Source organism: Opisthocomus hoazin, chromosome 10 (genome assembly GCF_030867145.1).
Source record: "Opisthocomus hoazin isolate bOpiHoa1 chromosome 10, bOpiHoa1.hap1, whole genome shotgun sequence".
NCBI lineage: Eukaryota > Metazoa > Chordata > Aves > Opisthocomiformes > Opisthocomidae > Opisthocomus > Opisthocomus hoazin.
In genome coordinates, this window is record NC_134423.1 from 9,920,497 (window position 1) to 9,947,940 (window position 27,444).

The 27,444-nt window shown below is 41.3% G+C and overlaps 1 protein-coding gene across 7 annotated transcripts in view; it reads left to right on the forward strand.

Moving 5' to 3' along the window:
* TLN2 (talin 2) overlaps window positions 1-27,444 on the forward strand; it is a 207,361-nt gene that overhangs the window by 133,402 nt on the left and 46,515 nt on the right. For all 7 annotated transcript variants that reach the window (XM_075431464.1, XM_075431462.1, XM_075431467.1 and 4 more), the window contains 17 exons: window positions 775-888; window positions 2,246-2,380; window positions 3,358-3,486; window positions 4,081-4,183; window positions 4,390-4,598; window positions 5,418-5,537; window positions 6,574-6,771; window positions 8,929-9,068; window positions 13,400-13,493; window positions 16,463-16,552; window positions 17,669-17,791; window positions 19,088-19,231; window positions 19,421-19,582; window positions 20,702-20,842; window positions 22,020-22,201; window positions 22,772-22,904; window positions 24,884-24,985. In XM_075431464.1, the coding sequence (XP_075287579.1) occupies window positions 775-888; window positions 2,246-2,380; window positions 3,358-3,486; window positions 4,081-4,183; window positions 4,390-4,598; window positions 5,418-5,537; window positions 6,574-6,771; window positions 8,929-9,068; window positions 13,400-13,493; window positions 16,463-16,552; window positions 17,669-17,791; window positions 19,088-19,231; window positions 19,421-19,582; window positions 20,702-20,842; window positions 22,020-22,201; window positions 22,772-22,904; window positions 24,884-24,985 (2,319 nt within the window). The remainder of the gene's footprint in view (window positions 1-774; window positions 889-2,245; window positions 2,381-3,357; window positions 3,487-4,080; window positions 4,184-4,389; window positions 4,599-5,417; window positions 5,538-6,573; window positions 6,772-8,928; window positions 9,069-13,399; window positions 13,494-16,462; window positions 16,553-17,668; window positions 17,792-19,087; window positions 19,232-19,420; window positions 19,583-20,701; window positions 20,843-22,019; window positions 22,202-22,771; window positions 22,905-24,883; window positions 24,986-27,444) is intronic.

The following is a 27,444-nucleotide window of genomic DNA, read 5'->3' on the forward strand; positions in this document are numbered from 1 at the left end:
TCCTTCTATGACGAGGTAACCCACCTAGTGGGTGAGGGAAAGGCTGTGGATGTTGTCTGCCTGGACTTTAGCAAGGCCTTTGACACTGTTCCCCACAGCATCCTCCTGGAGCAACTAGCTGCCCATGGTTTGGATGGGTGTACTCTTCACTGGATAAAGAACTGGCTGAATGGCTGAGCGCAGAGAGTGGTGGTGAATGGTGGGGAGGGAATACAGTATTGCGCTGCTGAAGTAAGTGTTATTGGGAAATGGATGGACAAGGAGCGTGAGTACGGGCAGTCCAGGAATAAAGTTTTAGCAATACACCCTTCAGGTTGCTCCAGCCATACTATAAAGTTGGTATCGTTACAAGTCAGGGAAAAGTAAGCTGAGGTGCTTGCGTGTAAAACACAATGTTATTCTGAAAGCAAGACATTCTCTTGAAAAATCTGTCACCTCCACTGCTGGCATTTGAACATGCGAAGGAAGTTATTCGAAATACTTTTTGTACATAATTTTGCATTAAAATCTTATATTGTCTTGTAGGATCTTTAAACTATTGAGTAGCTTGAATAAAGATTTCTTAAGTAGAAGCAGAATGTTTCTGAAAAATACCTATCGTGTATTAATTCAATTCCATGGAATCCTAAACAAATTCTGTGAAGGCACAGGAGTATTGTACCTGTGAGTACTACAGGTTGTCTTTAAGGCAGGTGGCGAGATGGCTTGCTGTAATGTCAGAGGGTTTGGAGTTTTTATTTGTTTACTGAAAGCTTTTCCCTTTTTTTGTTACAGAATGTTGCTGACCACATTCCTCAGTTGGTGCAGGGTGTAAGAGGAAGTCAAGCTCAGGCAGAAGACCTCAGTGCCCAGCTTGCTTTGATAAACTCCAGCCAGAACTTCCTTCAGGTGAAGTGAATCAGTTGCTGTAGTAGATTCTGTCAGAGTGAAAAGCATTTTTTCATGCTGTATGTTTTTATTAGTGTTAAATAAGCAGTAAACTGTAAAGAGGCACATAAAGACAGCCATCACTGACTGTGAGCTCTAGCTAAGGAGAATTTAGTTCCCCAGGTCAGATGGCTGAACTGTGTTGAGTTTGTGGAGAGTGAAAACTGCCAATATGGAGGATAAAAATAACAGGAAAACTGAAGTGTGTGGAGAAGAAACATTCATTGCTGTGGCACGTGTCGTCTTGAAAAGTGTTTAAAGAACAAAATGGAGAGAATTTAGTATTTTTCTAAGCAGAGGTCTGAATGTGTGATGCTGTTGTAACCTTTATTAGTGAAAGTCAAGTTAGTGTTGCAGCAGCAAGCTCCAGAATTATTCACAAATGAAAGGGGATGTTGCCGTGGTTTTTTAGACACTAGCCTGTATCTTGATTGAAGTTTTGAAAAAAACACAAAATTTGATTCTGTGTTTTTTCCAAAACATCTTAAAATATAAGTAAATAAAATTGAGCATTGATTACAAAACTATTTGGTTTATTGTTGAAGTTACAAGAGAAAAATGGAAGAAAGCAATTCTCCATGTAATGGTATGATCATTACTTGGCACCAGTTAGTCCTGCCTTAAATGTGGAATGAAAATGAACCCTTTATTGGTTGCGGTTAGCAATTTCTTTATGGTCCCTTGTAGGGAGAGGTATTGCAAACAATGCTCTCACTCTGAGTATTTGCTATATGATTCCCTCTGGAGTCATTGAAAAGACCTGTCTCCCCTCTGGCTGGATGTGTGTACCACGGTGATGGTGAGAATCAGCAAAGTATTTTGATTGTACTAGCAGCAAACCCTGTGAAGAGTCATTGCTTGAATTAGTTTTCAACTCACAGAATTTTGTCAGAGTTTAATATTCTGAAACATTGGGACAAATGTGCCATCTGTGTCATCTGGACTTGCTCGTATCATGTGGATGCTGAATGGCAAAACTGGACATTGAAGTATTTTCAGGTAGTCTACATGAGTACTCAAAGGCCGCAGCAGACATTGGGACCAATGCAGCAGTCATTGTACCAGCAAAGCACAAATGAGCCCTGCTGCAGAGGACACTCCAATGCAGAATTGTGACAAGGTGCAACATATGAATTAAAGGCTGGGATCTAGCAGGGGCATGGTTAAGGAGCAGGGAAGTGCATGAAGTGGTCATTATGGCAGATCTAGAAACCTCATGAGTGCATGAATGGAGGAAGCAGTTTTATTGAAGCCTAAGCCTTCTTTAGAGAAAATGAGCTAGTAAAACCAATTGTGTTCACTGCTCTTCTTTGAACAGCCTGGAAGTAAAATGGTGGCATCTGCTAAAGCTGCAGTCCCCACTGTGGCTGATCAAGCAGCAGCAATGCAGCTAAGTCAGTGTGCAAAGAATCTTGCTACCAGCTTAGCGGAGCTACGAACTGCCTCCCAGAAGGTGGGTAAATGCTAGTTTTAATCAGCTAAAGCAAGATGGCTTGGGTGGTGGTCAGAGGCTCGCTCCTGCTTGGCCCACTGTGTCCCCCCCAAGGGAACGGCTCGTGCTCAGGCAGTGTTTACTTCTCAGTGTTGCTTTTTGTGCACAGTTTGCTCAGATTTCCAGGTGGCTTCTGTGTCATGACGGAAAGGGGAGGGAGAAGTGGCGAGAAAACTGGAAAGCATGTGCTACCCCTTCCATACCAGAAGGACAAGAGGAGGGTATACACAGAGTAGCAGATCAAAGCTCTGAGCTGCTGTTATATCTGAAAGAGAGTGGGGAAAGGGAAGCATATCTCGTGCACCTGCCAAGCTGGGGAGAACCCAGATAAGGCTCTACTGTGTTCACTGTTGTGATTGTGAACTGGAGCTATCATCTGTAAAATTCAGGGAAGCAGGGGCTGTCTGTGTTTCACACACAGATTTCTAAACGAGGTATGGATTTACAAAAAAAGCATCAGTGCAGTCTGCCCTTTTTCTGTGTGTACACTGAGGCCCCAAACCAGGTTTGTACTGTATAGGTGACTACACCTGAGCTACCGTTGAAATTTCCAGCTCAGGTGTTGATGACTGTGAGCTGCCACATCAGAGGGTTCAGTGTGACTTTAATCATGCTGCATGCTTAACCTGTTTGTCAAAGGTGAAGTCCAGACTGCAGCAGTTATTTACTCAGCACCTGGACTGCCCAGTGTGAAGGTGTGTGTACACAAGCTAAGCGCGTCTCATTCCCCTGGTGGCTCTTAACAGTGTATTACTCTGTTCACAAGCGAAGAATATTGCACAGGAGTTTAGAATCCATGATGCGTAATGCTCAAAGTGCCCACAATGGCCTCTAAAGTAATGAGTGCAGTAATGTGGGAGGGGGAGATTGTCTGAAACATTTACTATTTCAGGTGGCTTATAGCTGCTAACAGTGATATTGATCTGATTTCTGAATAGGCTCATGAAGCATGTGGCCCAATGGAAATCGATTCTGCCTTGAACACAGTCCAGACACTCAAAAATGAGCTGCAAGATGCGAAGATGGCAGCTGTGGATGGACAGTTAAAACCTCTCCCAGGAGAAACTGTAATTGAGGAAAGATATTCTTCATTTAAAAACAAACAAACAGAGTTAGCTGTTAAAAATTTTAAGTATTAGAAGCAAAACAAGTCATGAGGCTTTGGATAATGACACTGATAGGATTTTGCAATAATTCTTTTAAAAAGATATGATTTCCTACTACACCAGAAGCATGTTCTGTAGCAGAGTTACTCATAGTACTCTCCTCTGTTTGTACAAATTACAATTTAGTAGCAGCAATGTTTCGGTCTTGTCAAAAAATTTCTATTCATTAGTGTTAAAGATGAGAACTCAATAGTTCTAAGACCAGTCCTGGTAGGCTTAGAAAGGGAAATTTTTATTTGGCAAAACCCCCTTCTCAGATGAGGGTATTGATTTCCATTGCTAATTATAAGATAGGTTTTTTGTTCATATTATATGATATGTTAATTTATTTCACCCTGGACAGGGAAAACATACTAATCAGGTTTCGGAAAAGCCTCTGTGTGTGTTCGGTAGATGAACCTGGTTTTTGTAGAATGAGGAACTTTTTAGTACCTTTTAAAAAGGTATTAGTTTTAGCTGAGCTTGAAGAATTTTTTCCTTTGCAATTTTTCACAGCTTGAGAAATGTGCTCAGGACCTGGGAAGTACATCCAAGGCAGTGGGTTCATCCATGGCCCAGTTGTTGACTTGTGCTGCTCAAGGAAACGAGCACTACACAGGTAACGTATTATTCGTAGTGTCTCTGCGAAACCTCTGCTTTCCCTATAATACTTGATAGGACGGTTTCTTGTCATAGACTACTTCAAGCAAGGAATTATGAACTTCTTTTTTGCAATGGGATCATTACCTGCATATTCATCTGTCAGAAAATTCAAAGATTGTCTTTAAGCATACTAATAGAATCCTTGATGAAATCTAAACATAGGAGTTGCTGCTCGAGAAACTGCTCAGGCTTTGAAGACTTTGGCTCAGGCAGCACGAGGGGTTGCAGCATCTACTACTGACCCTGTGGCAGCACACGCGATGCTGGATTCAGCAAGGGATGTTATGGAAGGCTCTGCTATGCTTATTCAGGAGGCGAAGCAGGCCCTGGCTGCACCAGGGGACGCAGACAGTCAGCAGAGATTAGCCCAGGTAAGCTGCGACTTGAACAGCTACGTGAATTATCAAATTCCCAGTGAAAGGCAGTATTAAATAACGAGAGAGAATAACAGAAAATAAGGATGCAAGGAATGTCAGATTCTTAGTCCTTCCAGTAACTCCCAGATAGTAATATCATGCTGATGTTAAACAGTGCAGATGGTGCAAAGTATGGTATTTTAGTCATCTTTTAGAAAAATAAACTTAGACAAAGATGCAGTTAAGTGCTTTTACCCACAACGTATTCGAGTATGTTGCCTGACTGCAAAAAGGAAACAACTGTTAAAATCACTGTTATCAGATGAAGGATCCGTATTCCTGTTATACTCAAAAAGTGAATGCATGTTTTCTGCACGTGGCACCACTACTTTTGAAGACTTTAGAGAGTAACAGGTTCTTTTTTACTGGTTTGAAAAGTTCTGTAATTGGCTTGTATTTTAAATAATTTCTTATGAGGACACATTTGTTTTAATCAGGACTTTGAAGAAAAAAAAAAAAGTAGCTTGCAAGTGATTTCTGTTGTTAGTACATGGTGAACTTCAAGGACATTCCCTTATCTGCGCTGCTGTGGCCTTTATCCCAGGTGCCAGGAGCAGTTCTAGACCTGTCCTGCTAACACTATCCTATTAAATGGTGAGCGTAAATGATGACTACTGCTAGGCTACAGGTGAGCAAACCAAGGAAGTCACAAGCCTCAAAAATGGTCTTGTTAGAGTCGGAGTGTAGGAATAGCTGGCTACAGAATGTGCTCCTACTAGGTAACTGACCACTTAAACCTTTCTTGGTGTGGATGTGTTTACTTATGTGTTGTAGGTGGCAAAAGCAGTATCTCACTCTTTGAATAACTGCGTGAATTGTCTGCCTGGACAAAAGGATGTGGATGTGGCCCTGAAGAGCATTGGGGAATCTAGCAAGAAGCTCCTTGTTGATTCGGTGAGGTGTCTTTTAATATGGAAATAAATTTCAGAGACCTGAAAAGCAGATCTAGATTCCCCATGTGTAAAATTATGTAGTAAATGTGCCCTAAGTATACTTCATAGAAGTTTTAAATATATGCAATTTAGGTAGCTGCTACTTTGATTGAAATGCTGTTATTCTAGTTTATGGGAAAGGCAAAATGTGTCTGTGGCTTCTGAAGGCAGTATTAAAATTGTTGTCATAGATTAGCATTAGTTTGGTTTTTTTGAAAATGCCAACTGTGACTTAACATTTTGAAGAACATGAAGATTTTAAAATTATAATCCATCTCCCACCTAGAAGTGATCACTTCAGTATAAGGAGCATTGTGGTCGGTCAAAAAAAATTTGGTGCATCTGTGGTCATTTCGTGCAAGGAGAAGAATAGTTGTCTTTCTGTTTAACTGCATCTGTGTCAAAAAACCCCTTCGTGCACTGGTAATTTGCCGGAACGTTATATGATTTGAACAACATTTTGTCTTCACCTACCAGTAACCCTGCTACTCTGTGAATGAAGGAGGAATTGTATTTTGATATGTTTGTGCAATGCCTTTTGGTAAAACCAGATCAGGAGTTTAGAGTCATTGTGAAGAGCTGCCAATACTTGTGTGGTGTTCTGGAAAGCTTGTGTGTGGAAGTGAATGATGACTTGGAGACCAAAATTCTCCAGCTTTTACTGCTGAGTTCATCACTTTGAATTTCGTAGTTGAACCATAAGATAGCTATCGTCATCTCTGTCCCTTGAAAGGCTTATGTACTTGTCTGTCCCTCGAAAGAAACAGCGGGACTAAGGTCATTGTATAGCTTTCTGGTTAATAGCTGTCCCATAGTTGGACTATTCTGCGTCCAGAACTGAATCGCTAGCAGTCCACTTGCAGTACTCCTGTTCTAGCTTGCATGTGAAGCTCATAACTGTATTGCATTTAGTGTTCTTGAATTGTTTTGAACTTTCCAGTTGTGAAGGTCTGGTGTGATGAGACAGACAATAAAATACAGCACATGGTCTCTTCCAGCTACCTCCAAGTTCTAAGTCATTTCAAGAAGCTCAGAGTGAACTGAACCAGGCAGCAGCAGACCTGAATCAGTCAGCGGGAGAAGTCGTTCATGCTACACGGGGCCAAAGTGGGGAACTAGCTGCAGCCTCTGGAAAATTCAGCGATGATTTTGATGAATTTCTTGATGCTGGTATTGAAATGGCTGGGCAAGCACAAGTAAGTTTTTTGTCTTGCTAGTGGGAGCAACAGTTATCTTGGGCACAGTCTCTTGCAGTACAGTATCTTGCTTATTTTGTAACACAGTACAATATGCTACTGTGAGCCTGTCCAAATATGACAGGTGATGTTTGTTATGAAGCAGTCATCCAGAACTGGTTATCTGGAGTGAAGTCAACTCGGCATTTGCGTTTTACGCAGGATGCTGATATTTGTTCCTGTGCCCAGTCAGAAATATGACTTCATGCTTCTCAGTCTAGTTTGGGCTGTTAACTAATTTGAGCTGTATATCTGAAGGTACAAAGGTGTTCTGAACCTCTCAAGGCTTATGGGAAGGATTGCTTCTATTTTGGTAGAACTACCATGAAGCACAATTTATGTGAACACCGTTCAAAATATAGCACCATTCTTTGCTAATTTTCAAATGCTTAAAGTAGGGGGAGGACAAGATGCGTTTAAAATCCAGACTTGATACTGCTCTATGGTGCATGCTGGTGTGCACCTGCTGCAGAGCGGAGCAAGCATTGGAAGAGGGCTAGCTAAAATGCCATGGATCTGACAGCAAGCACTTGGGATTTCTGTTTAGTGGTTTAAAATCTGGCAGAGTTCTATCCTGATAAACGGAGTAACAGTCAGGAATGTTGTCACGTATTACCTAGCTTATTCCTAGTACTTGAGGCACTCATTTGGAGTTGGAGATATCTCTTTCATTCTATCTTAATGGGTTTAGGTGTACTGGATTACACTAATAGGTCACTTGGGCATGATTTAACATAACAAATGTCAGCAGGTATAAAAGGGTCATGTACCAGGAGAGCTAGGAGGACTTGCAGAAAAAAGAACCTGCAGATTATTTTGCCTTAGTGAGTAGGAGGATCTTGCAAACTGAAGAAATGATTGCTGAAACAAAATTGACCAGAAGGTCTTGAGTGTGCCAGTCCTTTGAAGTCTGTTATGAAGTGTCTTTAGGGAGAAGATGCTTTGTACATAGAGCTGAGTAGAGAGATCGGACAGTGGCTGCTGATTATTCTTCGTCAAAACTTAATCATTCAGGTTCCAGATTCATGAAGTGAAGTCAGGCACCAAATATCAGCTGATTCTCTGAAACAGAGTAGGAGTTAGGTACCTGACTATCTTTTTAGCCACGGGCCTCACTGACATTTAGAGTGTTTTGTCTGAGGCAATTCAAGGAAGGCAAAGGTAGAAATGATACTGCAGATAGCTACTTGAAAAGAGGATTCCAGCTGCTGATAACGTGGTGGCCCTTGCCGATTTGCCTATTCTGCTGACATAGGGGTTGATAAACATCTTAGTTATTAATGGCTGATCTTTCAAAAGAGAATGCTTTCTGTCTGTGTCTAGTTATTTGGACTGAACAGGGGCAATATTAGGTATTTTGGATGCCAATCAAAATGTTGGGTAGGGAGGAAGCAGAGTGTAAATACAGAGTAAAAGCTGTTCGGATCAGCCGAGTGATATGCAGTCTCTTTACATAAAACCCTGACTGTTAGAAAGAATGGGTTTGCTTCTACTGATCATTGACAGAAGAATCTAATAACAGCTGTTTGCTGTGATAGTGCAGTACTGCCCTGTAATTGTATGTATATGCAGGTTTTACTTTTCAAGCAACAGCTTACAAGAAGTAATAGAACATCTGAGTCAGAATGTTTACCAAAGTAGGCTTATAGAAACATTATTTTCTTGGGATAGAGGACTTTCTGGAGGGATTTTTCTGTGTGAATAATCCCAGTTTGATGCTAGAGAGCCTGTGAGTTACACAGAGGATGCTAGAATACAGGGAGTGTACTCTGACTGAATAATGTGCATCGGTTGTGCCAGGCAGAGACGCATGAGAGTCTTGACAACAAAAGCATTATTCAACAAGTAGTAAAGTTTCTCCATTGCTCATTTGTGAATACAGCCATTGTTAGGAAGCAAGCTATTTATTGTGTGGGTTTCTTCTTCTGTTATATCAGTGAAGCTGGAGGTACCTGTCCGGATGAACAGCAGCTTTGGTCCATGGCCTTCTCTGGACTATGGTGCCCTGCATGTCACTGGTTTCAGATGAATAAACAAACTGGGTTTCCAAATGTGGTTTTAGCACACACTCTTTATTGCAAATTCTGCACTTCATGTTATGCTGCTGTGGCTTTCCAGACTAAAGAAGACCAGATTCAAGTAATAGGTAACCTCAAGAGCATCTCTATGGCTTCCAGCAAGCTGTTACTAGCTGCCAAGTCTCTGTCTGTTGATCCTGGAGCTCCTAATGCCAAGAACCTCTTAGCAGCAGCAGCAAGGTAAGGACATGTTATTTGCTTTTGGTTTTCTTACGATATTTGCTTCTCTCTGTGATATTTATAATGTGTTTATGTATTCTTCTGCTGGAACCTGCAGTTCTATTTAAATGAAAGTAGGCTGGAGGAAACTGCTTATTTTGGAGTAGTTCCTTAACTGGCATAATCTGTTGTCCTTGGTGGAAGTAAGAACCAGCAGTTGAGGAGCTGGCCTGGTTTTTGAAAGGGACTAGTGTGTTTTACCTACTGGTTTTTACCATCTGTGTTCTGACAAGGCAGTAGCTAACAGTAAGCCTCTCCAATCCCTAACAAAGTAGAGAAATTGGATAATGTTCTTATATAGGATGTGCTTAAAAATCATGTTGTGGTTACCTATTGCTGACAGTGTGTGTGTGTGTGTGTTATGATCAAGAACACTTGAAAGGGTTAGATTGCTTATTTGGTGGAAGATACCTTTACTTTATGGATTCTGTCAGCCACGCCCTGAATTTCGTCTTGTCGACCCTGTTTCTCGGTTGACATGCTCAGTGTTAGTGTGAAGAATAACACTGCATTTCAGTGTTTGACTGGATAGTGGCCTCTCCTTCGCTTTGTCAAATCCTTGCCACAATTTTTCTTTCCACAAATCAACTTTTTACTCAATTATCTAAGTTTGTATATAGAATGTTCAAGTATCAAACTGGAAGGGGACTGCTGAAGGACAGATAAACATCACACCTAGAAATATCAACATTAAATCGGATGAAAGTCTGAGATAATATGGATGTGACTTAAAATACTGTCTTCCAAATGCTTACACCCACAAATATTAGCCTAGAGAGAAAGTGAGCAAGTTAAGACTGTTACTTCCTTGGAGATAATGTAGTTGATATTTGTCCTGGACTTTGGAATCATCATTTTCTAATAACAATAACTTTATTCTTAAAAAATAAATCCACTCCTTTAATAAAAGACTTCTTAAAGAAGTTATGCTACTTTACTTTGTCATATTTGTTTTTTTTTAAAAAAAGTAATATCCTGACATATGTCTTGTCTCCCCTGAAAAAAAAAAAGTAGCTTCTAGGAAAATTGTAGTTAATCAAACGCGCACAGCTTAAAAGTGAAGGAGTTGCATGAGCGTTTGTTATTGCTGCAGTATCAGACTGCTACAGATTTCTGCTTTAAGCTTGGAGCATTCCTGTTTGGGGCACAGAGGAAGTTAGTGTTCCCAGTGAAGCCCAGTTAATTGTTTCTGCCAGGCTGGTATTCTCTCTGTAGAAACACGTAACAAAAAAAGGGAGACAAGTCGTGTAGAGCCTTTAGATGTTCAATTTTGCTGTGCCGTTAGCATGTGTATCTGTGTCTGCATGCATAAGACTTTACATAGACATCAGATAACCATGAAAAGTAAATACTGCATTAATTCTCAGTTTGTCTTGAGAATGCTAAGACGACACCATATTTCCCTTGTCAAATCCTCCATGGCTGCTTGTGATATGGTTGAGGGTCAAGAATTTCTGCTTTCTCTTTTCTCACAATAATGAGAAAAGAGGCACAGCTTCCTTTGCCTCCTGTTTATAAGATGGCTTCTCTTCTCATTTTTCTCTCATCTTCTACAGTAGAAGTAGAAGTTCTAATCTACAGTTCTTAATCTTCTTGTGTTTTCTTTCCTTTCTTCCCTCTTTGTTCCAGCCAGAATAGACACTCCAGTTTTTTCAATAGCTTTGGTCTCCTTGTAGAGGCGTTTTTCTTGACTTCCTCTGGCAGTCTCAGAGGATTGCAATAGTGGCCGAGTTCCCTGCAGGATTCAAGTATTTACATGCTGTATTTGATGAAAACAAATGTGGCTTTTAGAGCCATGAGACCACATTGCATCCTCTACAAAGCTGACAATTTTAGTCTATTATCAGGTTTGGGTTTTTTTCTTTAATCGCTGATATTTTCTGAGTCAACATGCATTGTCTCTCTTAGACTAAATTTAACAGGGGAAAAATATTTTTGCATTAAATTTCTCTGGGAGTGAACAGAACCTTCCATTTTTGCCATCTATTAATATGTCTGTACAACGTGTTTCTGATGTATAGAAATCACTGATGTTCAGGACGTTGAAAATCCATCATTTCTACTAATGTTGTGCTGGTGAAGCCGTGCATGCTGTTTTTCAGAGATAGATAATATTTATAAAACTACATGTATAGTAAAAGATTTTATTCTCACATGAGTGGGTTACACTAGGTATTGCTTTATTCACAACCCGGAGTTGGGCCATCACCTCAGTGAGTGGCAAAGCTTAACTCGCTAGACCAGTTTATATACATTTATTAAACCGATTACATCAAGTCTAGAATCTTCATAAGTTTCTAAGCAACTGTTCTGTTCCTTGAAGTACATCATTTATTAAGTTCTTTCTATTCTTCTGTCTTCGTAGAATTCTCCCTCCCTGGTTTCAGGCCTTGCTTGGTTTCAGGGTCATCTCGGAGTCGTCGTCTGTCCTTCGTCTTCTTTTATGAATTCTGTTTGATACAATCCATATAGTTGGTTTCTATCCCAATTGCAACATACCAATTGTATGGTTTCTTAACACAGCTGTGTTTACACAGTTGAATCTATGTTCTAGTTCTATGATTTTATTCTATTCTATAATCAATGTTCTTTATAATCAATCTCTAACATGATATGCACACACACACATTGACTTGGAGAATATAAATTAGTTAAAAAAAAAACAACACAAACCTGATAAGACTATATAAATATATAGCAGGACTATGTGTATATAATATAGTATGCCAGACAGGACACAAGACATGGATATGTAACAGTCCTAAAAGGCAGAGGAAGAAGGAAAAATGGCCCCACAAGGACACCAAAGCTACTGAAAAGGGTAGGAGTCTCAGTTAAAGAAGTCTATTAGTTACCGTTCTTTTTGCCCTGGAATTAAACAGAAGACCTGGTGTATATGTAATAAGCACCTGTGTTTCCGTCTGTAACAGTACGATACCATCCATTTAGGTAATCATGTCATTGATGTTACCAATCATGTTATCAAGTGCCAGTTTTCCTAAAGAGAAAATAATCCTAATGCCGTGTGAGGTTTCAAGGCCAGAGGAAAGCATATTCTGTATCCACTCTGATTGCGCTCATGTTCTAATTTGCCATGAGAAACAACACAAAAAACTTGTGTTCCACTATAATGTCCCAATACAACTAAGTTTTTGCTTGTTGGTGACAACATGCCTAGCTATAGAAAACGATCTTGGATTAGTAACAATGAACAGCGGACTTCTGTTTCCTCCTGCAAAGCCGCCTCCTCTAGAAACTGCTTTCCTGGGTGGTTAGCCATTACTCTAAAATTAATGTAGTTATAATGAATTTTGCTTAATATCAGAGCATTCGTCGGAAGCACAAATAGTGGCTATATTGTATGTAAGATTCAGCCTGTGCTCAAGAGCACCAGAACTGTGAACTCCTGTAGTGATGTAATGCAAAAATAACTTGTTCTCTGTGGCCTTAAGCCTAAGGGATCCGATGCATGTTGACTCAAAGAATATCAATGATTAAAGAGGAAGAAAAACAACTGGATAACAGACTGCAGAAATATATAGCAGGATTATATGTGTGTATGTGATACAGTATGTCAGACAAGACACAAGACTTCGCTAGCAAAGGGTATATAATAACTTTACATTCGAACATTTTTTGACATACTGGCCACTAGTTTCTGTGTCTTTTAAGACTTTTGGGGTGCTAGTTGAGAAATGATTTGGTTAATATCAGACCTGGAGAAGTGCTATATCTCGTAACAACTCGGTTATGTCACTGTGCTAGTGTAGTGGGTAGACCTCAGCCCGTTGCCATGTGGTGTTTCACCCTTTCCTTTCGATGTTCTCCCCATTGTGCCACCAGCTTGGCTACTGGGCTCGGCCGTGCCGGGCGGTGGGTCTGTGGGAGCTGCCTGGAACCTGGCATGGGGCAGCCTTTGGCCTCTCCACACAGGCCACCCCTGCAGCCGCAGCCTTGCCACAGACACCTAGTACACTTGTTGCTGTCAGATAAAGCTTCTGTTTCTTCTGGACTGACTTCTCAATTGTTCGCACTGAAGGGATAGATTTTCAGGTGTGGATCGCTATGAAATGTTTTAGTGAGCGTTTTTTACTCCCATGAAGCTTGTTAAAGAAGAGGTCTCTAGGTGAACTGTAAAACATACGGTTAATCCCCAAACACCAAAAATAAAAAATGTAGTAGAACTTCAAAGTTTTAAATCTTTATGCCGGGTACAGTTAATGAAACAAAAGTTTTAAGAGGAGGAATAGTTTAATGTTAAAACATATCTTTTTTTCTTCTACTCTCCCTAGAGCTGTGACTGAGAGTATAAACCAGCTCATCACGCTGTGCACCCAGCAAGCTCCCGGGCAGAAGGAATGTGATAATGCACTCAGAGAACTGGAGGTATTACTACGCTTCAGAAGTTCTTATGAATAAAAATGGGCCCCAAATGTTTGTTTTCTTTGTCCAGTTGGCTGCTGTCACTGTCTTCTCACTTGATATCTGTGGCAGGGGTTTTAACTGCATACGAGGTAAGCACAGAAACTCTGTGAACATCTTGTAGTTTTGGCCAGAAAGACATTTGCTGCCCTATCCCCATCTCCTCTTCCCTGCTCCTCAAAAGGTACGGTTTAGTCCTTATTATTCATACTTACTGTGATTTAAGGAAGAACCATGGTGAGATGGACATTCCAGCAGTGCACTGGAGGGAGCTGCAGTGTCTTGATTTTTTTTCTTTTGTTCATAGAATGTACTGACATCCCACTGTAGGGTGATGTTTGCCATCTTTTACCCTGTTGCTCCCTGCTATTTCTTAGTGTAGACTTTTGATACCTTGTACCTGCTTTGGCACAGCCAAGCTGATACGACGTGTGTCAATACAGGTTTTTGCAAGCTGTGTTCTGGTTCATGAGTGAAATGTTTGCCTGGCTAAATAGTGGATAGCAGGTCAGTTGAAAAGACCTAACTCTAAGGCTGTGCACTGATCACAGAGTGCTGCTTACAATAGTAGGAAATGGCATCTTTTTAGTGAAAGTAAATGTTTGCTGTCAAGGTCAGAACATGGAGGGATGACTGGCCTGTGTAGAGAACATAAAACATCTTCAAGCTTTATATTTCTACTCCTTGGTATCAAAAGGACACACAGGTTATTGCAGTTCATTCCAGGATATTGTGAGCTTTTGTAATATGCAAGTGCACAGTCATCATCCCTTAATATTGGTAGGAGTTTGCCTAGGACCTGCTTTGTACTTCTCAGTTCTTAGCTTATTGAGCTTAGGAGTGTTTTCCCTGTGGTTAAAGGGAGTGGCAGTATGTCCAGATAACAGACACAGAAAACTGGGAATTGGGCTGTAATGTAATGGCTGCCTGAAATCACTGCAGAAGGTAGGGGTGGAGCAAGCAGGGGGAATGAGTGCCATTTCTCAGTACTTCCAGGAAGACTAATAGGGAGAGATCTGTAAAACAGCAGGGATGTGAGGGGTCAGAATTCCCAGCTAATGAGCCACAGAAAACTCAGAGCTTAGAGAAGAAGTGTAGGGCAGAATAGCCTTAAGAAGCCATGGCAGAGGGTTGTGTGCCAATAGCATGGCCTGCATGGATTGTGAGCAGAGCCCGGGAAGGGCAGAAGGAAGATCTGTAGCTTCCTGAACTTCAGGAAATGCTTGCCTGAAAGGGACAGTTGGCGAGAAAAGCCTGGGTGTATGATATTAGATTAATTTCTGAGAAAAGAGATTATTAGACTAATTTCTGAGGCAAAACCACACAGTCCTGAAATCAGGCTGGAGACTCATATCAAAGGGACCTGAGGAACCTGTCAGATTCTGGGGGAAGCATTCTAAGTAGTCTTAGCTTAAAATTTCTCTTTACAATGATTGAGCTCTTTCCTTTTCCCTTCATTTCCCCAATTCATCGCCTACTGTTCCAAGTCTTCCCAAGGCTTCTTAAAAGTACTAAAAAGTATTGTTTCTGTAGAAAGAGTATGTCTCAGCTTGGATTTGATAGACTGTCAGTATGCTCTGTAGTCATCCCTGGAGAAAATTGTGTTGAGAGAGCACTTTGCTGTATGACCTCCAGTGAGGTAGCTAAACTTGCCCAGAATTTCAGCTGAAAGGATTAACAGAGGTGTTATAGTAATAGCAAATGTATGTCAGTGAGCCGTTGTGCTGGCTTGTGTTTCACTGTTCTGTTTCCTTGCATTCCGAGCGCTTCTGTCCCCATAGTAGTGCAAGTACTGCGGGAACACTGTTTGCTTTACAAGTTGTTAAAGATGCAGCACAGCAATGAAGAATTGCTGCAGTGTCTGCGAGAACTGAGAAAGAGATGAGGCAACTGGAAAGTGTTTTCTAGATAGGACTTCTTCCTCACATCACCTTCTTCTCACAGTTTAATTGCTGTAAGGCTTGAAGTTAGACTATAGATTTCAAAAAGCAGTAGCTGAGCTGTTAAAAATATTGCAGGTGTATCTTAATGTTAGGAGTTTAGTTATGAGAAAAGTCTAAGGGTTTAGAATCATGTCTAGATTTCCTTCAGGTGGAAGGCAAATGTCAGATACAGATGTTAGTATCTTCCTATAACTTAGTGATTTCACTTTCATCAGCAAGATTATAAGTCTTTTCTACCTGGTATTTGGCAGAATAGTGTTCCTCCAAACGTGGGAAAAGGTATATTGCACATTTTTTACATATAAGAGAATGAGTCTGCTGCATTTTGCAGCTTTTTACAAATTTTGTTATCTAAATGCATTGATTCTTCTCAGTGAATATGTGACTGACTTTCATGTTGTTATTTCCAGGAATCGGAATCACCTCAGAAAAAGAAATTAAACCCAACTAGTATATGTTGTTTTCTGGCAGAGGAAATGGTAGAATCTGTGGGCAGTAGTGAGAGGCGGGCAGGTAGCTGACTTGCACTGAGTTTGGTAGCCCTTTGTGTCTCTGCACAGCACTCAACAAATGGTAGCTGGTTTTCCTGTTATTCTTGTAAGTCCATTTGTGAAATTTAAAATAATACTGCAAACTTGCATTAGACTGTTGACAACTGACAGAAAACTAGATTACTTTGTCAGCCAGGCGTCACAACTGACCATAAATCTCTCATCACAAACACAGGGTGAACCACATTAGCCTGTTCTTCCACCAGATTCGTAGTGCACAAAGGTGCAGTAACTGCATTTCAGCTAACGTAGGGTAGCATTTGATGTGTAGCATGCTTATCTGTATGTGACCCCTCAGGGAGCGTGTAGTTTTGTTTGCTTGCTGGAGACCGAAGTTGTAAGACTACACTGGTATAAGCAGGATAGTTGTGATGATCTGTTCTTCTCCGCTCAGTATTTTAGGCTCTGTCAATAATCACAGTATCTTTCATTATTTCAGACAGTTAAGGGAATGCTGGATAACCCCAATGAACCCGTGAGCGATCTCTCATATTTTGATTGTATAGAGGGCGTAATGGAAAACTCAAAGGTAATTTCCTTTTCCCACTTCTGTGCCAATTATAAAGTGTGTTTTGATTATAGGGAGTTTCCACAGCACAGTGTTTATAGCTAAAATGTATGCTGCATTCCTTGATAAAACTCAGCCTGATATAAGTCTCATACAGGTAATTTCAGTTTTTGGTCACTTAGAAGGCATCCTGCCTTGGTAAGAAATTTTTAATTGACTGGTATGCACTGCTGTTAAAGTTTCTTCCCCTCCCTCCCTTTGTCTCCTGTGTATTAGACAGCATATCATACTTTCATGATATATTTTGACTGCAACTGTGTTAAACTGCCCGAAGCATAAATGGGAGGCTTGGCAATGAAATATTGTTGTATCGTTCTGTGCAAAACAGCTTAGAGAAATGGCTGAGCAGTCCAGATATTCTGGCACATCAGAAATTCTGTGTGAAATCTCTAAAGTTATTTTTAAACATACGATGCTGTACTGCTTGCTTTGAAGCTTTGCTTTTGGTGTCCTTGTTATTTGATGTGTTGGAATTGTCTCACATCCTTCCTTCTCTAAAAGAAAAAGGAAATGCTTAATAGATGTGCATGTCATCTTGCATCTAATGCTCTACTGCAGTCAGCTCAGATTTTGATTTTTAAACAAACGGAGTTCAGTGAGAGACACTTGGGAATTAATGTGTTTTCTGACATTCAAATGGTTCCAGCAGACCAGATGCAACTTCATTTGCATTAAGTTTCAGTGGGTCTGGGGGCAAAGATGATCCCAGATGTGTCGACAGGAACTGCAGGGTTGGTTGTCATGTTCTGCAGTCCATGAAATGTACCTAGTGCTAGGCTAGCTGTGGTGGCTAGTGGATAATTAGCAAAAATAGTGAGGGTTAATTCTGTCTCCTCATAGTCATTTGTACTAGAATAGCGTTTATGTTCAGCAGTGCCAATCCAGTGTTCTGCATGCCTTATCCCTCAGGCCACACAGAGGCACGTGCCCAGTTCAGTGAAGTCGTTAACTAGCCAAAATTTCTGGAAGCCAAGTTAGAGGTTTGTGGGCCAGAACTGGCTCAAGGTCAGCAATGACTTGCCTTTGAGTGATAGGGAAGCACATTGGGAAGATAACTTTGTTTTTTTTATTTCTGAGGTTCTTGGAGAATCAATGGCAGGCATTTCCCAAAATGCAAAAACCGGGGATCTTTTAGTCTTTGGAGAATGCGTTGGAGTTGCATCCAAGGCTCTTTGTGGCCTCACAGAGGCAGCGGCTCAGGTAAGCTACTGAAATCTGTCAAGCAAGTGTATGTTTTTATTTTTGTAGAAAGCATCTGTTGTGGGTGTGTAAATCTGAGATTCACTTTCTTATGGCCAAACAAATGATGACCTTGTAGTATGTGGTGTCCTTTGTGTAGATCCACAGAAATTGTGCGTAGGTGGCTGCACATGGCAGAAGCAGCAGAGTGCAATAATGTATGTCTTTGATAAGGAAAGGAAATGACATCAAGAAGGAAACTTTTCTGAGGATAAAGCAAATGTCAAAGCTGCAGCATATGGAATTCATGTTTGCAGGTCAAGCTCTGAACTACTAATTCATAGAGAAGGGCGCAAAGAACAACCACAGTTAAAAGGAGTGAGTCAAATTTGATTTAGTGTGTAAACAATTATATGAAGTGCTACTAATTTCAGACATTTTAAATAATAAGCAACCTGTTTTAGCTGTTCAGGTACTTTCAGAATAACAGAAATTCTTAAGCTACTACAACAAATTAGAGTCTGGAAACGGTCACTGTGGTTCTACTCATCTGATAACTGGGTGATATGAACTCTTGAGAGCTGATGCAGCCTCTTCAGTGAAGGATTTGGCTGTGGGACATCATGCTCTGCACCTGGAAATGGCTTCTTGATTTGCCCAAATGTGGAATGTCTCAGTATGGACTTAATCTCCTCCACATCTAACCCTGCTTTGACTTACTGGCACATCAAGGTGACAGATAATTGTATCTGAAATAGAAATTCATGAAGAAATCTTCAGATACAGTTTTGACAGTTCAGGCAATTCTTCCTTGTGGAGAGGCATGAACTTTTTGTTTAATTGACAAAGAAAGTAGGCTTGGCCATCAGACATCTTGAGCTGCAGTGAGACCAGCAACTGCAAAGTTGATGGGTCCTACACTCCGCAGTAGTGCATTTGCTATGAATTCCTTTTCTACACAGGCTCATCATCTCCAACTGTGACTAATCCAGTAAATAATTTGCTGATGCTTGTGACCATTAAACTTTTTCCATTGGCTATGCAAGTGAAAAATAACATTTCCAGGGATACCAGCTGCTTAAACAGTGGAGAGTTTTGTTTTGACTAAATAAATTTCCCTACTGAAGGGTAAGCTTTCTTGGTTTCAGAGGATTCTGGAGATTTATTGCTAAACAAAAAAGGCAGTAGTACCTCACAATATGATTTCTGGATAAGATCTGACCACCATGTGCTGTGAAATATGGCAAGCTTGTCAAAGAACTAAGGCAGATTCAGAATTGTTTCTTAGGATTGTTTTCTTCCTTTCTCCATTTCTAGGCTGCTTACCTGGTTGGCATCTCTGATCCAAACAGTCAGGCTGGTCAGCCGGGTCTTGTTGACCCAATTCAATTTGCCAGAGCCAATCAAGCAATCCAGATGGCTTGCCAGAACTTGGTAGATCCAGCCAGCAGCCCATCACAGGTGATTCCAGAGAATTGCAGTGAGACTGTCATTGTTAGGACATGTGACTTCGGTTTATTTGTGACCAAGCAAAGGAATTTTGATTTGAAACTGTTGCATAGCTTTGAACTGCGACTTTGCAGAGCTAGAGTGTAGTAACTGTCATGCTCCTTTGACAGTCTGCTTGTGTTGTGCTGTCTATCTTTACAGGTATTATCAGCTGCCACAATTGTGGCCAAACATACTTCTGCTTTGTGCAATGCTTGTCGCATTGCTTCATCAAAGACAGCAAATCCTGTTGCCAAGAGACACTTTGTGCAGTCTGCCAAGGAAGTTGCAAACAGCACTGCTAACCTGGTTAAAACTATCAAGGTACAAATGCTGCTTAATTGTGCTTCCATCTTTGAGGGTTTTGTTTTTAATCTGTTGAGACAGAATCAGAGCAGTTAGAAATATCTCTTTACATTCTGTGATATGTATGGTTTAAGAAATCATTACTGACATTTTTGAAGACCTGAATTGGAAAACACGTTCAGTGGTACAACTGTGCTGCAGTCAAGATGGAAAGAATTGGGCAATACTAGTGTTCGGAGAGACGGCTGGCCCATCCGGTATGAGACACCTCTATGACGAGGTACTCAATGAGCTGGCACCATGAGAACCACGTGCAAACCACTGACTGTGATGGCTTTTAGTGGTGGTACATCGCTCAATATCTGGAGGTTTGTGAGGTATTTCTGACAGCTTTAGCATATTTATAAGAGAAAAATAAAGAAACGAATAATATTGGGAGCCAAACAGAAGTCATTTATGTTGCTGCTGTTTAACAGTCTCCTGTTAATAGCAATCTTTTATTTTCCGATACCTGCCTGCAATTTGGCAGGAGGTAGCTTTTTGTCGTGCAAGCAGAAATAATACTTGTTAAGCCATAGAGGACTCAATGATTCTGAACCTTTCTGGAAGCCATTAGCTGATCTGCTACGGAAAGTCTTTTAAAATAATAATGCTTTTAGAACTGGAAGGTTATGTTATGTTACACAGAAGGTCATTCCTATTGAAGGCTTTCCTATGAGATGATGAAACAGATCAGTTGACTCATGTGAAAATGAGAACAATAAATTATTGGTTTGCTTAAAAAAAAATGTTTTTTTTAAATTGGACTGTAGGAAAGAACCCCTTGTTAGCCACTCCCACCCTTTAGAATATGAGGTGCAGTGACACGATTTATGAGAGTCATCAGAGTGCAATGATAGAAAAGCTTTATTCAGGCTTGTGAAGCAAAGCAGCTGTTTTAAGTTTAGGGTTAATAACCAGCTAAGTAAAGAAACACATGCTCAAAGGATAGCTTTCATTGCATCAGCCTTGTTTGTGGAGGACCTTTCACATGTCACAAGCACACAACAGTTTAAAACTATGAAGAATTAAACCATCTTTCTTCAATTTTGCAAAGAAACCCATTCAGACAGAATTCAATCGTGATTTAATTTCCAGGCCCTGGATGGTGATTTTTCTGAAGAGAACCGCAACAAGTGCAGAATTGCCACTGCACCTTTGATAGAGGCTGTGGAAAATCTGACGGCATTTGCTTCAAATCCGGAGTTTGTCAGCATACCAGCACAGATCAGCACTGAGGTGAGGCAGGATGCTGCACTTCCAGCCTCAAACCGTTGAAAATGTTGAATTAATCATGTGTCAGGAGAGAGGAAGTGAGTGTAAAGACTTGACCCCGAAATGTCGCCCTGTGTTCCTGGATGTTCACAGGGCATTCTGTTGTCTTTTGCTTAACCTCTGACCTTGAATTTTGCACCAGCAGGATAAAACTAGTTAGGCTACAGTAGGTGCTGCCAGTCTCCTGTTAGTAAAGTGATACAGTGCAGGTGCCTCGCATATCTTGTTAGCTGGATTATTCCATGTGATAAAGAAATAAACTTCTCTTTTCCCTGAAGAGCAGCTTTAACAAATGGAACCTGATTAGTTCTGAGGACTGGAGGGATGTCATTCGGGTTTTTTCCTTACAAGAGTGATGGTCATGGTGACAAGAAGCAGGTTTTCTGGGAAGAATAATTTTCTGTGGGCCTTCTATTTTTTTCCTTGAGTTCTCTGTCCTCAACTTCTGTAACTACAACAGAGTAGTATTTAAAGTAACTAATCACTTTTTTTTTTAGGGGACAAATTTTTTTTTTTTTTCAATGCTTCAAGATTCTAAAAGCTTCAAAGTAGAGGTCATGGGTCATTGACTCTCCAACTGCTTGTTCCTGCCTTTGGCAGCCCCGGTTCCAGCTGGCAGTAATCAGATGGTGCAGTAACTGTTGCTGTCTTCGTCCTGGGGCTGTAGCTGAACTCTAAGCCTGTCCTCTAGGCCTGTGGTACCTGGTTTTACCAGATCATTGGCAATAAAATAGATACAAAGGTGACGACCCAATTAGAGCGTTGTAGTCCGACTAATTCCTGAGAAAAGAGCACGCTTGGTTGGATCTTGCAAGTTTTGTGACAAATCAAAAAGTTTATTTTCAGTGATATCTCCGTAGTCTACGATTAGACAAGTGTCGTTGTTTTCTTCTGTTTCTCGGCTGGATGGTGCCTTTCTAAACTCGAAAAGTGTTTCTTAAGTATGTTATAGAGAAAACAGTTGGGCTGTGATAATTTTAGTACTATTTCTATGTTGACTATCTGTGAATATAGTAGTATGATACAAGAAATTATAATGCCATTTTAATGCTGTTAATTAAACAGATTTTTAGAAGCAGAAAGTGTGGATGAACTCAATTATTTAAATGTTCTTTGTGTTCTTGTAACTTTCTGACCACAGGGATCTCGAGCACAGGAACCAATTCTAGTTTCTGCTAAAACAATGTTGGAGAGCTCATCTTTGTTGATCAAAACTGCTCGTTCTCTGGCTATCAATCCAAAAGACCCTCCTACGTGGTCGGTACTAGCTGGGCATTCCCATACTGTCTCAGATTCTATCAAGAGTCTTATCACCTCTATCAGGTATGTCTTTTGTAGTAACTTTTCTGTGTCCACATTTCAGCTGTAATGACTGAGCAGGTGTTCAGGGATGTTTAGAGTTTTGTTGACCTTTCATAATGATTGTACCGAAATAGCAAATTGCGTGTCAGGACAAAGTACTCAGAAACTAAAAAACTTAAAAGAATGCAACACCTAATACCTATGGAATTGTCTTCTGAGGCAGTGAATCACACTGTACAGACCGTGAATATTTTTTCATGGTGTCAGTCTGTTGCATTTTCATGTTGACCCTCATTACTGGGCCAGTCTGGCCATCCTAAGGAGGTGAATTTTGCATTTTTCTTCTGAGGTAACAGATTTTTTTTGTCTAATCAAAAAGCGAGGAGTGGGGGGGAGGGTGTGTGTATGAAAGCATGCAGCGTACTCTCTACGTACTTTAAAATCCCATAGGTAGAACAAAGTTAACTTTTGTCCTTGTTGCTCTCCTCCTACGTGCTTTATGTACTGTCAGGTATGAAGCATGCTGGTGTGCATTCGTGAGAGAGCCTGCCTCCTTCCCACTACACTCAGCTTACTATCTGTGTCTTTCAGGGACAAGGCCCCAGGCCAGCGAGAATGTGATTTCTCCATTGATGGGATCAACAGATGCATCAGAGACATTGAGCAGGCCTCCCTTGCCGCTGTCAGTCAGAGTCTGGCCACCAGGGACGACATCTCAGTCGAGGTAAGGGAGATAGTACAAGAACAGAGTCATGCTGAGCAGACTCACTCACCTGGCTGCTTTTCCTTCCATTTGAAGATTTGGAGCTCAGCACTCGGCACAATCTGTCAGTGAGGGGAGAAGTACTATCACTGGAACCCTTCTAGGCAAAATCACGTGCCAGCCAAAGTGTAGCACTTCTGGAAAGGTATCAGAGTCACCAGGCAAAAGTAGGGGTGAAATTAGTTATTGTTAGCCACCACCCATGTGTTACCCTGACTTGCTATGCGGACGTGACCGACTGATAGCTAGTGTTTCTCTGGTGCCTCGCCACATGAAGTTGGGATGTTTCTGAAACTAATCTATTGCTAGACGTCAGGTGATGTAAATGTCTGTATCACTTTTTTATAAGCCTATTTAGTCATTAAATAAGTGAAATCTGGAGTTGCTACGTGCGCTTTAAAAAAAGCTTCATTCCCCCCAGCTCCACAGTAACGTAGACCAATCCCATGCTATTTCAGCCTTTATCTAATTGAGGAAGGGCTCTCGTGCCAGACTGCCTATGAAAAGTCAGCACCTCATGCTCAGATTCTCAAGCTTGGTATTTAGTGTCTTTGTACTAGTGCTTCCTGAAATTACATGTCTGTCTGTGTATTCCAGGGGTTTCTTTGGGCTGTAATGCTGCATACTAGAAACATCTAGACTAAATGAAGCTATACAAAAGAAGTTATTACAGGAAACGAGTCATAGATACAATTCATTTCTATTTAAATAATGAAGTAATCTTGGACACCGTGTTGAATTGAAATAAATGTTACTGAAAATGGTCATTATTTATAAAGTAGTACAGGAATGTAACAAAGGGAGAAAATAGTATTTAATTGCTCTTGCTTTTCATGAGAGTGAGTTAAATCCCTGTTATAGTTTGGTGCGGCCGGCAACAAAAGCACCACGCGGCTGCCCCTCCCCCTGCCGGGGTGCGGAGGAGAATGAGAAGAAAACAGGCAGAAACTGGTGGGTCAGGATAAGGGCAGTTTAACAGAACAGCAAGCAAAAGGGAACAGTAACAACAACGATACAGATAAGGGGAAAACACAACACAAACCGCATGACCCAGAGAGCCGCCCTCCACAACCGCCGCCACATGCTCCCAAGCCGCAAGTGAGTTCCCACCCCCAGCTCCCCCCCATCGGAACCCAGCGTGACGGCACATGGTATGGAATACCCTGCTCTGTTTGGCCAGGTGGGGTCAGCCCGCCTGGCTGTGCCCCTTCCTGGAGTCTGGTGAAAATTAACCCTGTCCTTGCCGAACCCAGGACAATCCCACAGGCTGGCAAAACATTAAGTGGCTCTGAATTAAAAGCCAGTATTTATGTCTTGACAAGCCTAGTAATATGGTTTTGTTATGCTCCTGTCCCACAGATGGTATTCAGGAGGTCAGTCCATGTCTCTTTCCCTGAGAGATGTCATATTTTTCCCTTGTCTTTCCTTACAGGTGAATTTCTCCTGCTAAGTTCAAAGTCCTACAGCAGAGCTTTTTGCTCTTGCACTGTGTTGTCTGTTTTGAAGAATGTTTCTTTATATTTAAGTTGCAGCTCCTGCTGGTTTCCCCGATTGATGCAGTGATACTAAATCTCTGGTAGGACAAGAACAGTTGGGGGGGCAGGTTGTCACATTACAATGAGAAAGAACACCAACTCCAAGTTTGCTACTATCAGCTGGAGTAGGAGGGACCCATCTTGTCCCTTGCTCCGCAGACTTGCCATATGAATCTAAAGCGGAACAGGCCTATCTCAGGGTTCTTGCTGTTGAAACAGGGTAAAGGAGAAGAAACGAGCCAGTACGTAAAGAAAGCTGACAGCATGGATCTCTGCATTCCACTGTAGCAGGTCTTTGAACAGAGTTCTGAGTATGTTGTTTGGTCTAAGGGTGATTGTTATGGTATGGTACAACTTGATAAAAGAACAGTGGTGATAGTAACTGACAATTTCTCTTTACGTTAGGCCCTACAGGAGCAGCTGACATCAGTTGTCCAGGAAATTGGCCACCTCATTGATCCCATAGCTACTGCAGCTCGGGGAGAGGCAGCTCAGCTTGGGCATAAGGTATTGTCACACCATTATGAAGGTATTTGACATCTCGGACAGCTGGATGTAAGGGGAGACCATGATTTTGTAGCTTTTTCACTTCCTACGAAAGAGGAGAAGAAAGCATGTGGAAGGAGGAAAGATCTGGGATTTCCAAATACTTGGAGCTGAGACCAAAGAAACTTCTTTGTTTGGGGCATCCAAAAGATATTTTCATCGATTTTTTTGGTGAGGGGCAGGTTTGCAGAGAAAGGACAAATGAAGAAAGCAGAACGAAAAACAATGATGGAAGAGTGGAGCGCAAGGTTATAGGTCTCCCTGCCTCTGGCTGTTGCCGCCAGCACCTGTACATATGTGTAGGTTCTTCTGTCTCACATTAAAGGTGACTGCAGGACCTCCATGCTCGTTCGGTAGGTCACAGAGTTGTAGTTCAAATATGTGTGTATACAGCAGATTTTGGCCAGTTGCTGAAGTCTGGCAAAGGCTTGTCAGATCTTATCCTGACCCGGGGTTCTTGCATAAAGCATGCTACTCCATTCCTTGGGCAACTCATGGCAAAGCGAGGAGGGAAGTGTGGGATACGCACAGAGGTTACCTCTGGCCGATGGAGGCCCATCTGCTGAAGCGGCTTCTGTAGTCTGAGGGGAGGGAGGTTTAGGCTGTGGTTTCCCAGGAGTGGTGTGACGTGCCTGCTTTCCACCTGCTGAGTGAGGTGCTCTGTCTCCAGTGATTATAGAAGGACTGTTAGCTTTAATTGGAAAAAATTAGTGATTTTGAACTACCCTGAGTAAATGAAACGTTACAAAGCGTGTTCTAGAAGTATGCATTATTTACTGTGGTTATTACAAGGCTTTAGTAGTTTCTCAGATACTAGTTCCTCATCCTACAATATGGAGAGAAAAATAAACACAAGTTTTCTATGTCAGTGCATTTAATACTGTAAAGGAATCACTTTGTTAGTGTGAGACCTCTTCCAGAGCTCCAAGTAACTCTGTTTAGCTTTGGATAACCATCAAGTATTTCATAACGTCTCCACTGTTTGCAGTTTTGATTCTCAGTTTACCTAGCCTTTTGAAGCACACAACAAAGGAGGATTGCTAAGATACAGTTAGTTAGGGAGTCGCATTCCTCTTCCCGCTTGTTAGGTAAATGTTGACCAAAGTCAACAGCACTTTTCTTGAGCCTGTTTTTGCTGCTGAACGTTGAAGAAACTGCTTCTGCCATTTACTTTGACACAGTTTAAAAGATGTTTGTGAAATCATTCCTATGATTGAGTTTTTTCCTTTTGTTGGTTTTTTCTTTTTTTTTTTCTTTAAGCCTCTGAGAAACAAAATAGAAAAAGAAGTCTAAGTCTTAAAACTTTATTGGCTCTTAGTTATTCACAGAGTCGTTTAGATAGTGTAAACCTTTCAATATCTTTTTCTGCACATGAAGTACTGCTATTTTTCTTCCCCGTGCCGGCCTTCAAAAGCTGCTTATAGTCCCACAAATGTACGCACGCTTGAACACTCAGGTGTACCAGATGGTGCTGCAGTGGGCTCTTTGTGCATGTTCTGTGGAGCGATCAGCCCAAAGCAGTACAGGGACTTCGCATCCAGTAAAAACTGTCAAAGCAAAGTCTTGTGGATTTCTGACAGGAACCGAGCGCTCTTGTAGTTTAGTAGCAGATGTGTCAGATGACAGGTAGACTGTAAAAATATTCATTCGTGTAAAAATATTTGCTTATTTTCTTAGAATACATGTATAGCCAAAAGCAGACGTTTCCTCAGAACAAGTGTAAATCAGATCAGAAACTGAGGACAACAGACTGACTCCACGTATTTCTGAAGACTAACATACAGCAACAGAAGTTGCTAGAACTGTGTCTCTAGATCTTACAAATACTGTATTGAGCCCAAGTAATTAACTGAGGGGAAAAATGCAGCATGCTCGGTATACAGTCTTTGTAGCATGGCTATTACTGTTGGCCTATACCAGCTGCTGTGTTGCAGGCTAGCACTCCTTTTTAGCAGCAAGAAACACTGCAGGGTTGGGCCACGTGGCTGTTGCGGGGAAATGTTCATGCGTCAGGAGTGATGAACTGTGTCCAGAGGTGATATTAGCACTTGTGCCCACTCTGGTGTCTTACACAGTGGAGAACCGCCCAGGCCTGCATGGGAATCTGATGAAGAGGGTTTGAGAGGTTAGGGAGTGGACACTGTGAATACAAGCAGTCTCCAAGGTGCACAGAGCGGTACAAGCCCAGTGCGGTCCCATTTCTTATCTGTTGTCTGCAACAAAGCTTGAGAAATTCCTCCCTTGCATGGAAGAGACACCTGTCATGGATGCTCCTAAGTAGTGTGTGGCTCCCTTGACAGTTTTGAAAACCATTTCATCCAACCTCAAGGAGTCCTCTGACGGGGAAGACACAGGGCTTTCTCAAGGCATTGGAAGGTAAGGGGAGACAGAATCACGTAATACAAGCTAAACGCTGTACA